Raw genomic sequence first — 16,696 nt, 5'->3', positions numbered from 1 at the left:
AAACCCAAGTTCTGTAGTTTCTAAAATTGATAATATCAAAACCGGATCTATCAGGAAGTTGTACTTTTCTCCTTGGTGAAGTTGAACAATGTGCAAAAAATACAAGACATTACACTTATTTTTATTTTATAATAAACAAGCAAGCATAGCTATCAAAAGTAACTATTAGTAATTAGGTTATTACCTCCTGGAAGGGTATCCATCATTAAATCACAACTTTCTGAAAGCAAACGATAAATAAGTAAGCACATAAGTAACACTTCGCAGAGCACTAAAATATTCGCCTTTGAACAAGTCGAACTTTGGAATGAGAACGTGTCGCGTAGATGACTCTAACATGAAAATGATTATGCGAGTAGCGTGCACTGTTTATTGGACTACCCGCTAAGATTGGTTTTTGCCTGTTGGGGCTACTTAGAAGTTTTTTGGTTTTGTCCGACTTTTATTGATTTTTCGCCTGTGTGCACAAGTATATTGATTCGGAAAAGTTATATAGGGTGTTACTGACCATCGGGCTTTAAATCCAGGGTTCGATTCTACTCGCTAAACTGAGCTACTTTTATTATGGCACCAACCCCGAAATCCCGATTTTTTTTAACGTTTTCATACGTTTTGTCTGATCAGATGTCGACGTTTTCTATGGAAAAGACAAAAAATCTTCCCCGATTTTAGGGTTGGTCCCATAGTAAAAGTAGCTAAGTTTAGCGAGTAAAATCAAGCCCTGGAATTAAAGCCCCATGGTCAGACACATACTGTATAGGTATGCTGTAGTCGGAATAACAGGCCACCTCGAAATGTAACCTAATTTTTGAAACAGGAAATGCAATTTGATAAACCAAATCTAGCTCTGATAAGATGTACTTAAGTAAGAAAGTGGCATTTTTTCCACAAAAGTGGCAGTCTTTTTATTTTCATGAATATGCAAAAATATTTAGGTTCATTTGCTTCTCCGATTGCTGTCTAGATGCCATTTTGTAGTTTGATATGATTTTCATACCTACTAAATAATATATGTATAGCTCTATATCTACCAGTGGCGGCGCGTCAAACATATCCATAGGCAAGCCGGGGCTAATTTGACATATACATATTTCCTTTACAACTCTGTTCAAACGTCCAAAAGTAGGCAAGCCGGTGGGAATCGGCTTTTATGGACGCGCCGCCACTGATATCTACTATATAGCTCTTTTTTAGGGTTCCGTACCCAAAGGGTAAAACGGGACCCTATTACTATGACTTCGCTGTCCGTCCGTCCGTCCGTCCGTCTGTCACCAGGCTGTATCTCACGAACCGTGATAGCTAGACAGGTGAAATTTTCACAGATGATGTATTTTTGTTGCCGCTATAACAACAAATACTAAAAACAGAATAAAATAAAGCCCCAAGCTCCCATACAACAAACGTGATTTTTGACCAAAGTTAAGCAACGTCGGGAGTGGTCAGTACTTGGATGGGTGACCGTTTTTTTTTGCTTTTTTTTGTTTTTTTTTTTGCATTATGGTACGGAACCCTTCGTGCGCGAGTCCGACTCGCACTTGCCCGGTTTTTCTAGAGTTTCTGTCGGTCATTTCAAACAAACCTATCGTCTCAAGCTGTCCAGCAAAATCCCTCCTTTGAGCGTTATCGACTGAGTCACATATATGAGCCCGAGTAAACATTGACAAAGCCCATTGCGATAAATTAAATACCACCACTTCGTTAAGTACCTATTAGAAGTAGATTTTTTGAACAATAAATAAAAGAGAACCATAGAAACGTTCGTTAAACATGTAGATTTTTGAGTCCGCAATTTTACCGTAGATAGTACAGATATATCGGAGCGGCCAAGGTGCTCACTAATATCTGAACTCGCCTCTATTGTCAGGGAGTTAGAGAGCGTGTTCAGATATTGTGAACACCTTGGCCGCGCGCTCCGATATATCTGATGGCGACTGTACCTACCCGAGGGATGCTACCGTAATAGACAGGCGATTGAAATTTTGACATAAGTAAGTAAATAACTTAGTGTATCATTAAGACTGATTTCCTGTTAAATTATAAAATTAATAAAATCTAAAATTTTGAAGTCAGCAGAAAATGTTCGGAAATGTGGAATCCCCAGAGCTCGAGTGCGAAATGCACTCGGCCAATTTATTTTATAAGCAGGTATACCTATACTATACCTATAGCAGGTATACCTACCTAGGTAAACAACGCCTTTTGTAGTGTACATAAGGTCTTTTCTTTTGTGCAATAAAGGTTAAATAAATAAATAAGCAATTATAAGGCAGTCAGTTATAAACAAATCCAGTTTTTGTCTGTGACGAGTAAATTATCAAGACAATTTTTTATCCGTCATTTTTCTTTATTGCTCCGTCTTCTGTTAGGAACGACTTTTTGCCAAACTCGTTTTAATAGAAACAGCGGAAGCCCAATTATAAAGTAAACAGGATAAAAGTGCAAGGCGGACGCGGATGCAACAGAGGTCGTCCTTACTCGGTCTACATGTCACCACATCACATCACGCGACAAATGCAAGCGCCTTAAGGTGACAGTCCATTTCCAACCAATTTTCTTTTTACTATGAAAATCGACAATAACAGCGACGCGTTCAGTACTACGTAGGAGTGCAGCTGCGGTTAGAAATGGAATGTTAACATTACGCGCTCTTACGCGATGATTAGCGAGTAGCGACATTAACATAATGTTGCTAATGCATAAATGTGGTCATCGTAATAAGCATTAGTTAAAATACAGGGTGCTTGTGAGCTAAACGCCTTGTGGCTGGAAGTACCTATTCCTTGCTTAGGGACCGCGAGGGGCAGGAGAACCGATGGGTGGATACGAGTATAACGACTGCTGTCAATCCTATAAAAAAAATTCAACCTTCTTGTATAATATGTATAGGTTGATTCAAAGTGCTAGCTTAGATTTGTACCTAGGTACTTACTAGACCGGACTATCAAAAATTTCACTTAATATCCGCGCCAGATTTCGTGAATCAACCTACCTATAAAGATATTTCGCAACTGGAATTTACTCTGCAATTTTGAGAAATACGTTCAAGAATACCGACAAAATTTGAGATAAACGGCAGTTGGACAAGAATTTCGAGTGCTATTTTTATCCTTAGGTACCCTAGTTCTATAAAATACTACTAAATATAGTTCATCTCACTGGAGATCAACTGATAATACACACAGCAGAATAGAGAGATTTCAAAACACATATAATCTTAACTACGTAAAGATATAATTTAATCTTAACTTGATGATAACGTAGAGGAGTTTCTATCACGACTGACAGTCGTACTGATAATCGTTTTTATCTTATTTAAGATGTATAACGTAAAAAATAAAAATAAACATTTGTCAAAAAAAGACAATTCGGGTACCAAATGTAATTCAAACACCCTAAATACGTTCATCCTTCTCAAATTAATCTTGGAAAATAACCCACTCAACATTTTCGATAAAATTGATAAACGAGTTAACTTTAAGACTGAAAATAATGAATGCATGAATTTGGATAACTACTTAGTTAATAGCTAATAGCATTATTTTTATTTATCAATACAATTAACCACCGTTTTAGTATAAATAGGTTTAGGGAAGTTGTGGTATAATCGATTAAATTTATTTAATTTTCAATATGGAATGTCCAATCGCAGAGATACCAAAAATTGCCTGGGGTATACCGGGATAACGCGAGGAAGAAGAAAGGTTTAGGAAAGTTGTGGTATAATCGATTAAATTTATTTAATTTTCAATATGGAATGTCCAATCGCAGAGATACCAAAAAATGCCTGGGGTATACCTCGCCTTAACTGGGATGTATGGATCTAAAACTGATCTAAGGATCCCTAAAACACTCACACAAAACATCATAAATGCAATCCATATCTCATATCGCGATGTCAAAACTTCTACATTTCTACTGTAATCGCATCTGAAAACGATATAATCTTGAAAATAGTGTCAAGAGTGTTTAAGAAATTCAAAAGTATTTTTCATAGATTATTGAGAAGTGTTTACAATGTTTGGTCAATTCGGGTCGGATGTGGGGATTTTGGGGACCGCGGCCGTGTTTGGTGCCCCCGCTCTAGCTGGGGCATTAGTGGTTAGGGGGACTGCAGGAGTGTTTAGCGGAACTATGGGTGGCATGTGTTCTGGATCCAGTTCATTGGTAAATATATCTACTTGTAGTATCCCGCTATCGTAATTAATAGTCGTAGAATTCATAGACCAAATTATAAACCAAAGAAAATTTATATCGCACCAACAATACCTAGATTATTTCTAAAGTAGCTACCTGGATGATAGAGAAGCACCCCATATAAATATACATATAAGGTGAAGGTACTTACTGTAGGTACATAATTAATTTCAATTAACTCAAGATTTCAGATGTGCGTCTTAAACATAAAGTTAAAAGAGCAAACCAAAATAAATAGGTACCTATTAACTATTTTTGAAATATGATCCGTGTAAGAATAACGTTAATGTATTATTTATTTATCAGTTATCACCAATTGTGCATTACAGGTAATTAATACAGATGTCAAACAATTTTGTTCCCTGTAATATATCTTGCGACGTACATTGATCTTAGTTACCGTTCATGCGTGTGTGAGAAAAGCGAATTACAATAGCTGTCTAAGTAAATAAGGAGAAACCCCACTTCCATGTAAATAAGCAAATTTAAATATAAAACTCAAAATGGATAATCAATATTACTTCTATTCCCATTACTGCCTAATAACACTATGTTTGGCGTATAATTTAGGCATAACTTGTCGTTATTTATTTATTTACCTTGGTTCAAAGTATATACAACTGCTAAAACAATCACTGGTTGTTATTGGGGTTATAAGTATCATAAATAAAATAATAAACACTACATGTGTTGAAAATAAAACTGTTTATTAAAGTCAATCATCCTATTTATTCACCTTATTATCAACAACTAATAAATATAATTACTAAGAGTAATTATTCACTAAGAGATGATTGAATTAATTAATCCATCTAATTAATCAAGTAAATACTTAATTATTATAATACATATTATTAATTATCAACATAGTATTTACTTAACTTTGAATATTCCTTTGGCGACGACTAACTCAGTGCTGATGCTCAAAGCAGACTGACCCAAATGAATTTGGTCGGGCCCTTTTATGCCCATCGCTAGCCAACCACTTGCACCTGGTTAATTATGCCACTTGTCATTCCACAAATGACGTCACAATCGTGGTTTCTCATGTACCTCGTCTATTTATCAAAATATCCAACACAAAATGATTATAACATCTTTTCATTAAATTCCGTTATACATAATTACTAATCAGTAATATAAATACATAATAAATCACTTAAAAGTAATGTACAAATCTTAGTAGTAGTTTAACTACTATATTATTATTAAAGTTACCACTACCCCTGTTTCTCTTATCTACCGTGGTTTCGTATCGTACCCACATAAATCACCAATTGTGTAAACTTCACGTGAAGTTGTGTTTAAGTGTTTAAATAGTGCAATATATTATCAACATTGGACTTCAAAGAGAAACAGGTCAGTTTCATACGTAATACAATTTGTACATAGGATAATAATATTCTAACACATAGGTAGTAGCGTAAACTTAAAATAAGAAGGTAGTCCTTTCTTTTGAGTCACGCGTCACGTTTTGAAAACGTCTTTTAGCTTTCGCTATCGTTTCACTTCAGCGGAAAAACCTCACACAATAACAGTTTACCATGACAAAAGAAACATTCTACCTAAGACGATATTTCTGAGGATATAAATACGGCTATTGATTTCTGCATGTTGTTTTGAACACTTACTCGTACCTATCATGAGGTTTAAAATTGTAGAAGACGAGTGAATGGTTGCGAAATGCTCTCGTTATCAAACGAGGTCGCAACCCTCGAGTTTCTACTTCAAGTTAATGGCTGTCATTATAGGTTTTTAGAAGAAAAGCTAAAACCTTGTTGGAGCAGAATTACAATAGGTAGGGTATTGTACCTATTGTACACACACAAAAAATAATTATTGCACTAGTTTCTAAATAATAAATTGCATGTCAAATTTCTACGTCGTGTAGCTATAGCGCCCATAAACTTATTATTATTACTCGCGTAATATTATTATGGGCGCCACGTGTAACCGGGGATGGTCAAAGAGGTCCTGTGATTTACACAAAATAGCTAAGAAAAGGATCACTCACTGAAAATAATTATCATGAGGTCGCGTGCGTTGCATCTCTATGCGCCAACCGAATCGGACTGCTATCATGGCGCACGCGAGGTGATTGAGTGATTGGTTGAGTGAATATGATGAATGGTGAGTGTATGAAGATAAGGGGGTTCACAGACGTGTGTATGAGGGTGTGTCTACACGTCTGTGTTTGAACTAAGGGCTGTGCTACAATTTCTTATAATTGAAATTATGTATTGAAATTGCATAGGTAGGTAAATACGAGTAATACAATATATTCATAAAAATTCGATAACAAAAGAGTCAAGAGATAAAGAGGGGAATTTTTATGTCGTACATAAACGGGATTAGGTGAAAGTTACACAACAGTCAGAAGATAAACGACGATTATTATTATTAAATACCCCCAATACACAAACACCAATAAGCATGATACTTAGTCACTTTTATCGGTTATCGCTAGCGATAACATATCACGCGTTGACAAATGTGTCAAGCGCGAAACTGGCATGCATTTCTACATTTAAGAAGGTAAGCTTAAGTACCTCTAATTCCCTAAAACGGTAGTTACAACCAATTACAGAACATTTTTACTCGAATCTTTAATATTCTTCAACCTACCTAAGAGAAATACAACATTTCGACTAGCCGCAGAACCATCGTTATGACGTTATCCACCCAAAATAAGATATTACCTGCAACAGCAAAACTCGCTTAACTGTACGTCGGTAGACCTTATTACAAAAGGTATAAGGTCCAGTGTGGGCGATGGTACCTACCTATAAGGAAGTGCCCAATTTGCGAGTCTGGCTTTAACTGTTCATATATATGTTTCCTATGTCATGTCCATGTCATATTATGCGTATTCTAGGTATGTTGTTTAATGCAGGCACACAATGGGATTTAATAACACGGAAGACAATCATATATATTACGATGCCAATTGAAGGTATTTAATTTAACTTCATAAAATCGTTAGAAAATCTCGTCCTCAATTGCCACTTGCTATCTTGACAATGACAACTGTTATTGTAGTATTACCCTAGCCTAGGCCCTAGTATAATAATTATGTTAAACATACGCCTTTTTCAGAAAGAGATGTATCGAATGAGATCCCACCATTTGGTCATCAATGTAAGGATGTGCCATATTAACCGTGTCAATTTTTAGTGTTCCGTACAAAACTTTGTTTACGGAACACTTATGGGATCACTTCGGTCTTGTTTGTGTTCGGTCTCTATATTTCTCTCTAAAGCCCCCCCCCCCCCCACATCTAGCGTCTTTCGATCGTCGGCGTCTGGTCAGCGCTATGGAAAATGACGTCGCTGTGCAGTTGCGCCGACGTTGCGTCGAGCAGCGGCCATAGAGTTGTAGACGCCGACGCTCGAAAGACGGTAGATGTGGGCTAAGTGTAGAGTTAGTGAACTAGACTATAAAAATGTACAATTCTTTGATTGGCATTCAATTGACTACATCAATAAACAGTCACGAGTCAAGAAGCGTGCCTGTTGCTCAACTACCCGCGGTCGTCGTAATATTATGGAAATATAACATTAAATTACATAGTGCCTACTCAATAATGTTTCAATGAATACTGTGAATGATCTTCAATTGACTATATTAACATAACTTAATTCTTGCACTAAAGGATGAATAGTTCAGTTCAGTTGTGCAACGAACTGTAATTAAAATGCATACACAGCATAATGAATAAATGAGACGTTAAATATTTATTTTTATTTACAATGTAGAACGTGGCAATAACATTTATGGCGTAACGACTGTGGTGTTAGTTTTTAAATGAGATGGAATTGGAAAATGATTAAGGAATCACTATGCTAATCTAACCTAAAACTTAAGCAGTCAGTTTTTAGGGTTCCGTACCCAAAGGGTAAAACGGGACCCTATTACTAAGACTTCGCTGTCCGTCCGTCCGTCCGTCTGTCTGTCACCAGGCTGTATCTCACGAACCGTGATAGACATAGACTAGACAGTTGAAATTTTCACAGATGATGTATTTCTGTTGCCGCTATAACAACAAATACTAAAAACAGAATAAAATAAAGATTTAAGTGGGGCTCCCATACAGCAAACGTGATTTTTTACCAAAGTTAAGCAACGTCGGGCGTGGTCAGTACTTGGATGGGTGACCGTTTTCTTTTTGCATTTTTGCGGAACCCTTCGTGCGCGAGTCCGACTCGCACTTGCCCGGTTTTTTTTCTCTTGCAGTGATTCGCGCGCCCAGTATTGCACTACATATTTAAAGTAAGTTAATAATTAGCATAAATAAATAAACCCATCGCCTGCGGTGTTAGGGTTGCGTAGCCAAAATGACAACAATGGAATACCTGCCTACTTAGTAGTGCAGCGTAAAAAAAAAGATGTCATAGATCCTGTAGCCTTGCAGCATACATACTTTTAAATTACACAGCGAAGTGAGCTAGCTCTAATGACCGAGTCAAGGGCGAAGCGGTGCAGTGGCAATGGCAATGCCAATGTCAAGTGCGTGCGACCACCTGGCAGAACGCCTGGGGCCCTATTCTGGGCTATAATAACCGCGAAAATCGAAGTTCGCAAATTGCGGGCATTTTTCTCTGTCACTCTAATTACGCTTTCATTGGAGTAAAAGAGAAAGATCCCCGCAATTTGCGAATTTCGGGTTTCGCGGTAGCCCCTCTGCCAAGATGAAAATCGTACATCGACAAACGCCAAACGAAAAGAAAAAAATGTATCGGGATGACAGATGATACGAAAAGTCGCGTGATTATTTCCATACATTATTTAAGTAGGTATCTATTGGCATTTTCTATAAGAAATTGACGATTGGCATCTTGGCCAGGCATCCTGGGCGTCAGCAGACAGGCATTATACGTAAACTAGACATTTTTCGTCAAAATTTTAACACAATTTCTTACAAGGCTAAATATAGGTACTTAGCTGGTAGTTTGAAACCAGTAGGGCTACCGCCAATACCGAAAATCGTCAATTGCGGGGATTTTTCTCTGTCACTCTAATTACGCCTTCACTGGAGTAAAAGAGAAAGATCCCCGCAATTTGCGAATTTCGGTTTTCGCGGTAGCCGCCCAGTTCTCTAGAAACAAACACTCTGGCTAGCTATATCTAGCTACTCGTACCGACTTAATTTTATGTCCCGTGTTGAAATTGCGAATTTTATGATCACAAGACGAATGTAACTCTAAGCTATTAAAGTAGTTGACAAAGTACTTACTTACCTACTTAAACCTTACTCATGTGCTATTGTTTTAATGTATTTATGTAAAACAGTAAATATGGCTAGGTATGGTGCTGCAATCCTTGGTAGTAGTGCAGGCAATATACATAAATAAGGCAATCATATTTCACTTACTTATGTAAAATCACACGATTCACACGGGACGACGGGATGGAATGTTTCTTTTTACCTCGTCATATTCACGGAGTAATTTAGTAAATTTTTCCACGAAGCCAATAAATTAGCTAAAAATAATGCTAAAATAATAATGCTAGAAGCTAATAATAATATTTTTTTGGCCAATAAATGTGAAAGAACTAATATTCATGGTAAATACCCAGTTATAATGTAAAAGACCATGTTAGATCGAAATCGTACGTTTCCTGAGCGCCAGAAAATCCTGTCTTTACAAACTCCAGCTCCACCATTTATTGCTATTACAATTTTGTAGGCGTTTTACTGTGTGCGTGGTTTTGGTTTGCGTCACTTATTAAGTAAAGCCATATTTAATAAAGAAAACATGCAATGTTTGGAAATAGTAGTTTGTGTTACAAGGGATCAAAATGATATATTTCCGTCAAGGGCGTACATTGAATCCTGAGCGTAATGAGGGATTCAAGTGTGAACGCCCAAGACGAAATAATTTTGATACCGTGTGACACATACTGCTTTTCACATCAACTATGAGGAAAATAAAGAAATCTTAGTGTTGACACGATCTGATGTTTAAACAGATTATTTAAGCTAAAAAAAATAATGTACAAAAAAATGTAAAAATAGTGTGCTTGAACAGAAAAGTGCTACTTTGATCCCTCCCAGCAGGGAGGAAAAGTGCCACTTTGATTCCTCCTAGCAGGGAAGAAAAAGCCCATTTCCGAATAGGAGGTGTGAGAAATAAATTCCGAAGCAACGCATCCAAAATAGGTTTACCCGTTTTACACTTTTTGTGCGCGGTCCGGTCACACAGACACCAAACTAATTTCTAATTTCACTGCCAACATACAAATATGAAAATACCGGTTTTCTCTAGTCTAGTCAATCCCTAGTAAGTATAATACACAGACAACTACCGCTTCAGAGGCGTTTTTCTACTTGTAATTTTCTGTCCTGCCTGAAATTTTATTTTTACAAGCAATCACCAAACTCAACGTCATTGACAAGGTCACTTTGACAGCTTGTCATTGGTTGCTCAAAGTAACATTAACATTATCAAGTAGTAAAAGAAAAGTCATCTCTGTGTATAAAAACACAACATAAACACAGTCAGCTTTGTTATTGCGAATTTTATTTCCGTGCAAACGCAAACGAAACAGTTTGCATCAAGCAAATACACGTTATAGACGTTTGTTTCACAGTGCTAATACAATTATCCATTTAAAATGAGGTCGTCTCTATTCAGACGTAATCATGTTGTTGATTCTGAGACGCAGCCACTTTTGTCCGCAATTCCCGCAGTGCCTGGACCCAGCATCATCCAAAATGAGGTATTTGCGCCACTGGACCGTGGAAGATTCCATAACTTTTAACCTCTTTTTATATTTTCCATTGCCACGGTTTTTTGTGAATTCATTAGCACAAACAATTTTTCTAGGTCATTTCAATAGCATTGTTTAGCGAATAATGGAGTGTTTTATTGGGTTTCAATGAACATAAGTAGCATGAACAGAATAAGATTATGTTTTTGACTCATAATAATTGTTACTCAACAACTGGAATTCATATTACATTAAGTACTAGGCAATTTGTGTTTTCATGTTACAATTTTAGTTTATCTTCTTATCTCATAGATAAAACTGTTTATGAATATTTTAGATACAAAACAACAGAGATCAAAATTTTGGATGATATTTTAGATACTTACAAAATAAATATTTGTATGAAAAAAATGATATTAGATACTTACACTAAAGTGTTATTGGTCTATAAATGAAATTATTTAAGACACAATAGATATAAGTTAAGCTATAATTTACTTACAAAAAATGGGAGTTGACAGAACAAAGTAGCTTAGAAAACTGCATTAATGCATCAGATATTAGTTAATCAGCTTTCAAGGTTTGCGAGTAAAATTTGCTCATACCGACAAACATATACCAATATGAAAAGTCCCATTTGTCTAAACTTCAACCATACTATGTGCCCCAGATTTCAAATGGGTTCCAAAATCAAACTGAACAAAGGTACCAAAGTGAATGAGGAATTTTTTTTTACTTTAATCAGATTATGCTACAAGACCCATGATCATGTTATTAATTTTATTTTTCATTTATTGTAGCGCACAGACGGGATGGCGAACATTGGCGTGTCCCATGATGTGCTGGTGGAGTCCCGTGACACCGGTCGCAAGCTGCCGCAGTACATCGCTGCGCTAGCAGGTATCTACTCATACTCACTACAACAGTACTATTGGTGTTAAATGTAACACTTCATTTTATTGTAAAACTTCATGTTATTGTAACACTTACCGCCAAATAGATCATTTACAATTATGTCCATGACAGTTTTTGGCTTTGTGCCATCAAATTTCTATGCAGGGGGGGTCAGTTATCTCTGCAGCAGACTTACATACATATACAGACTGTATAATATATATTGGGTATATGTAGTATTTTTGATAAACAGTTCAAATGCAATGCAATGTTAGGAACCTGACGATTATTTTATTAAAACTACCAAACAGACCTTTTTTACAAAATAGAATATACTTTCTACTCATGTGTTGGATTTTTTTTTTATCTGTTGCTATTTGATTATAATGAGTGGAATGTTTATCTTTGGTTTTACATGAACTAGATATTTGATCATTTGCATTGAATGGGTAATGTGATATATAAATGGGGTGGTGCCAGATGTCACAGATTTTGATGTTTTTCTTCCTAATCTAACTTGTCTGGTGACTGTGAAGCATAGCATTCATAAGTAAACTTAACATTTTGAAACATTTTTATGATCATGATTATGACTTCTTTAACTTTAAAATGCATTCACAAAATCATAACTTAATTGAGAGTACTATGAGAGTGATTGAATAGGTACAGTCAACTGTAAAAATATGGGTGTAGCTAACTTATTCAAAAATATGTCCCATAGTTCTTAATTCGCTGACATAAGAGCTATGGGACATAATTTTGAGATGATTTGTGCACCCATATTTTTACAGTTGACTGTACTAATGGAAAAACACATGGCTATAAGGCTATAAAAAGAAACTTAATAACCTTAATTTGCCATTGGTGTTTAAATACGTGTTAATGCGGGTGATATACATAATAATAGTCTTACAGTATTCGTTTTATTTTATAAATATTCTCTTTGCACTTATTATCATGTAACTTTAAGTAGCTGTATAAATGGATTTGTATTTAACCTTACATTTGTTATTTCCAGCGACCCTAGGCGCGCTCGCGGCCGGTACCATGCTGGGTTGGTCGTCGCCCGTCATCTTCAAGATTAAACAGGAGAACAGCACCGACTACGACTTTTCAGTCTCCGAGTCGCAGGGCGACTGGGTCTCCTCCATGGTCAACCTAGGCGCTGCGGCTGTTTGCTTCCCCATAGGCCTCATAATGGACTCTATAGGCCGGAAGAAAACCATGTTGTGTCTAGTAATACCCTTCACTATCGGCTGGCTGCTGATCATCTTCGCTTCGAACATAGGTATGCTGATGGCGGGTAGATTCATCACCGGCATAGCCGGAGGAGCCTTCTGTGTCACCGCGCCGGCGTACACTAGCGAAATCGCACAGGATTCCATCAGAGGAACGCTCGGAAGCTTCTTCCAACTGATGATAACTGTCGGTATCCTATTCGCCTACGCCGTGGGAAGCTACGTCTCGGTACTAGTGTTCAACGTTCTCTGCGGCTTAATCCCTATCATCTTCGGGGTTGTCTTTTTCTTCATGCCAGAGAGCCCAAACTTTTTAGTCGTCAAGAATCGCCCCGACGAAGCGCGTGACGCCCTAATCCGACTCCGCGGCAGGAACTACGACGTTGACACGGAGTTGAACAACATGCGAGCGAAGGCTGAAGAGTCGAGAAACAACCCAGTGTCTTTTACCAACGCTATCACTAAGAAGACTGCGTTGAAGGCTCTACTGATCTGCTACTCGCTAATGTTACTCCAGCAACTGTCCGGAATCAACGCCGTGATCTTCAACACGTCGGACATCTTCGCGGCGGCCGGCGCGGCCATCCCGGCGGCCATCGCCACCATCATCATCGGCATCATCCAGGTGGTCGCCACCCTCACGTCCAGTCTCGTGGTCGACAAACTTGGCCGACGAATCCTTCTGCTCCTGTCTGCACTGGTCATGTGCCTGTGCTCGACCGCTCTGGGCGTATTCTTCTTCTTGCAAACGATTCATGGAGCGGACGCGCCGATAGTGCAGCAGATCTCGTGGCTACCTCTGCTGGCGCTGTCCCTTTTCATTATAGCGTTCTCGCTCGGATTCGGACCTATTCCCTGGATGATGGCCGGCGAGCTGTGCACCATCGATATCAAGGCGTTCGTCGGCTCGACCGCGGGTACCCTTAACTGGTTGCTCGCGTTCACCGTGACCAGCACCTTTAATTCCCTGAACGCTTCCATCGGCCGAGGACAGGTGTTCTGGCTGTTTGCGGGCATCATGCTACTCGGATTTGTATTCATCTTCTTCATTGTGCCAGAGACCAAGGGCCGTAGTGAGGACGAGATCCAGGTGCTGCTCGGCGCGGAGCCGCGGCAACGCGTTGAGGAGAAGAAATAAATAGACTGAGTTCACTATTTTGTACTAACTTGAGGCGATTCACCGTCGAAGACCGCTCTTAGTTTGAATTAATTTCTAACCTCGAAATGCTTTTGGATGTATTGAACTATTCTTATTAAAAAACAATCCCAGATGACCATGCTATGTTAAATGTTTTGTCTCTAAGTGTAATGGGAAATAGCATATAGCTTAAGAAAATACATTTTGAGGTTATGATTTTATCAGACGTGGGTGGTTAGCTTCTTTGGCCAAGAATGTTTTTAGTAACGTTTATTTATTCTGTGCGAGTACCAAAGACTTGTCCCCTTGGCCCCTGCGCCGCGGCCGCTTAATTAAGTCCGATGTTGAATTTATTTAGTTTTAAAGTATTTATTATTGAAATACATATATATAGTGTATGTTGTTTGAATGTTTGGCAGCTTGCTGTTTGTGTCAGTTGTGTGGTGTGTAATATGAAATTCGTATATAAAGTAATTTTTTTCTCTGGTCTTGTTTGGTTGTTATCTTGTTACTAGCCTCAAAAAGCAATACTTTTGTTAATTCAACTAGTTCTTTGTGTGTCACTGAGCTGTGTATAAATGAGAAAATAGCTGTTTTAACCAAACACTAGCCAAGGAACGTCCATTTTGAGGTTAATTGTGTTTCTAAATAAGTCAAGTAAAAGAAAATGTGAGAACATTGACAGAGCAGAATTCTATAGGCATAATTTTATTATACGTGACGCAATTTTTTTATAAGGAATTTTACTTACCTTTATATATTATGAAAAAGAAAACTAGGTACTGAAGGAATTTAGTAATAGTTTTTGCGTTAAGCTAAGCTTTAAAAGACCAACGACAGGCCGTAGGAATCATTCCATACCACCTCGTTGTTACATCAAGGCGATATTGTACTGTACATTCATATCATCAAATATCAATACAGAAATATGTACATATAATCAGTAGACCCACTAGTGTTGTAAATTGTAACAATATGCAAATTATAAAATCCTAAAAAAACGCTATGAATGTTCATTGTAGTTTTTTTATATAAATATAGAGGAAAGGTATTGTTATAATAATATATTTTGAGATAAAATTATATTTCAATAATGCTAATAGGGAAATATTTAAACCTTATAGTGTAATGAAGGAAGCGAAAGAGGTATGTCAGGATCGTAAAAAGTGGAAATCCGTGGTCTCTGCCTAGCCCTCCGGGAAAAAGGCGTGATTATATGTATGTATGTTATAGGGTAATGTATTAATGATCACAAGTGATTGATATTATAGTTATGTAATTTATATTAGTAATATTATAATTAATTTTTTGTGTCTAAATATTATATAAACTGTGTGTTGCCGCTTTTATCTAAAAGTGAAGAAAAGAAAATAAAAACACGTCTATGGCGCTATACGGGCATACACCCAACTACTAAATAAAGCGGTAGAATGTGCTCAAAGAGGTCTTTTGGTCCTTGTTTCACACTATTGTGCATTTGAGAATTTTAACATGTTGTCTATGTAAAAATTAGCCAAAGAGTCAAGATCAACTTTGACTTTATTTTACATCATTATTAGTATTTATTTTCTTTTTATCATACGTAATTTTTATCTTGACTCAATGGCCGAATTTAAAAAAAATATTTAATGGTATGTTTAAGAATTACTATTTAAATCGATGTTCGTTTTAGTTGCACAATTGCCAATACAATTTGCCATAGCAACAAACACTTGCAATTTGAACATGTGTAATATTTTAAAAGTTATGACAACGATTTCATACTTTTGTACTTTGGTTTGAGTTATTCGCCTAAATTTTGAGATTTATTTGCGAGTTACTTTAGCGTTAATATTAATTTGACTATACCTGCGTTAGTAACTGCATGCTGTGAGTTAATTTAATTAGATGTAAGTTAACTACAATTTATTTACAAAATTAAAATGTTGAATATGAAATTATTCTGTTGTATTATTAAAACAAAATAAATCTCAATATGCAAGTCTGCGTTAAGATTAGAGGCAATTCATATAACGCTACCTACCTATACCTCCTTCAGAGTTAGATACGACTGGTCGTCGGCAACGTGCACGTGACGCCACATTTACATAGTATGCTAAGTTTTCCGTTTGCCTTATGTTTCCCCAATTTATCACCCTGTAGGTAGTGTAGGTATTTATATTGACCAAAGTGTGGTGACCATACTTCGACGGTATGCATAAAAATATCATATATAAATATGTAGGTATTAACTTAATAAGTTGCCTGTGTAGGTAAGCGATTCATCATCATACTGCTTAAAGCTGATTCATTACAGTGTAGAGGTAGGTATTGATTCACTTAAGTAGGGTCGCTACATGAATAAATCTGCTTATTCATTCATTCATTATAATCGCATAAAATTATCTTGATTGAAATTATCCCGTGGAACCTAAGGTAAAGTAAAACCTAAGCTGGCAGTAAGTTTGTTAAGCCGTCCACTAACTAATGGTTCTGTGAGCTGTAGATCTTGCGAACCCCCATTTTGGAAAGGCTCCAAAAA

At 37.0% G+C, this 16,696-nt stretch overlaps 1 protein-coding gene across 5 annotated transcripts in view; it reads left to right on the top strand.

Annotated features, from left to right (window-relative positions):
- Positions 1 to 16,113, top strand: part of LOC134669074 (facilitated trehalose transporter Tret1-like) — a 57,706-nt gene extending 41,593 nt beyond the window's left edge. For 4 of the 5 annotated variants that reach the window (XM_063526597.1, XM_063526594.1, XM_063526596.1 and 1 more), the window contains exons 2-3: positions 11,706 to 11,805; positions 12,818 to 16,113. In XM_063526597.1, the coding sequence (XP_063382667.1) occupies positions 11,706 to 11,805; positions 12,818 to 14,175 (1,458 nt within the window). In that variant the 3' untranslated portion in view covers positions 14,176 to 16,113. Of the gene's footprint in view, positions 1 to 10,658; positions 10,915 to 11,705; positions 11,806 to 12,817 lie in introns of those variants that run through there. The other variant, XM_063526595.1, reaches the window with a different exon arrangement.
- The last annotated feature ends 583 nt before the right edge of the window (positions 16,114 to 16,696 follow it).

Source organism: Cydia fagiglandana, chromosome 11 (assembly GCF_963556715.1).
Source record: "Cydia fagiglandana chromosome 11, ilCydFagi1.1, whole genome shotgun sequence".
NCBI lineage: Eukaryota > Metazoa > Arthropoda > Insecta > Lepidoptera > Tortricidae > Cydia > Cydia fagiglandana.
Note: the sequence above shows the minus strand (reverse complement) of the source record. Positions and strands in the feature narration are given on the sequence as shown.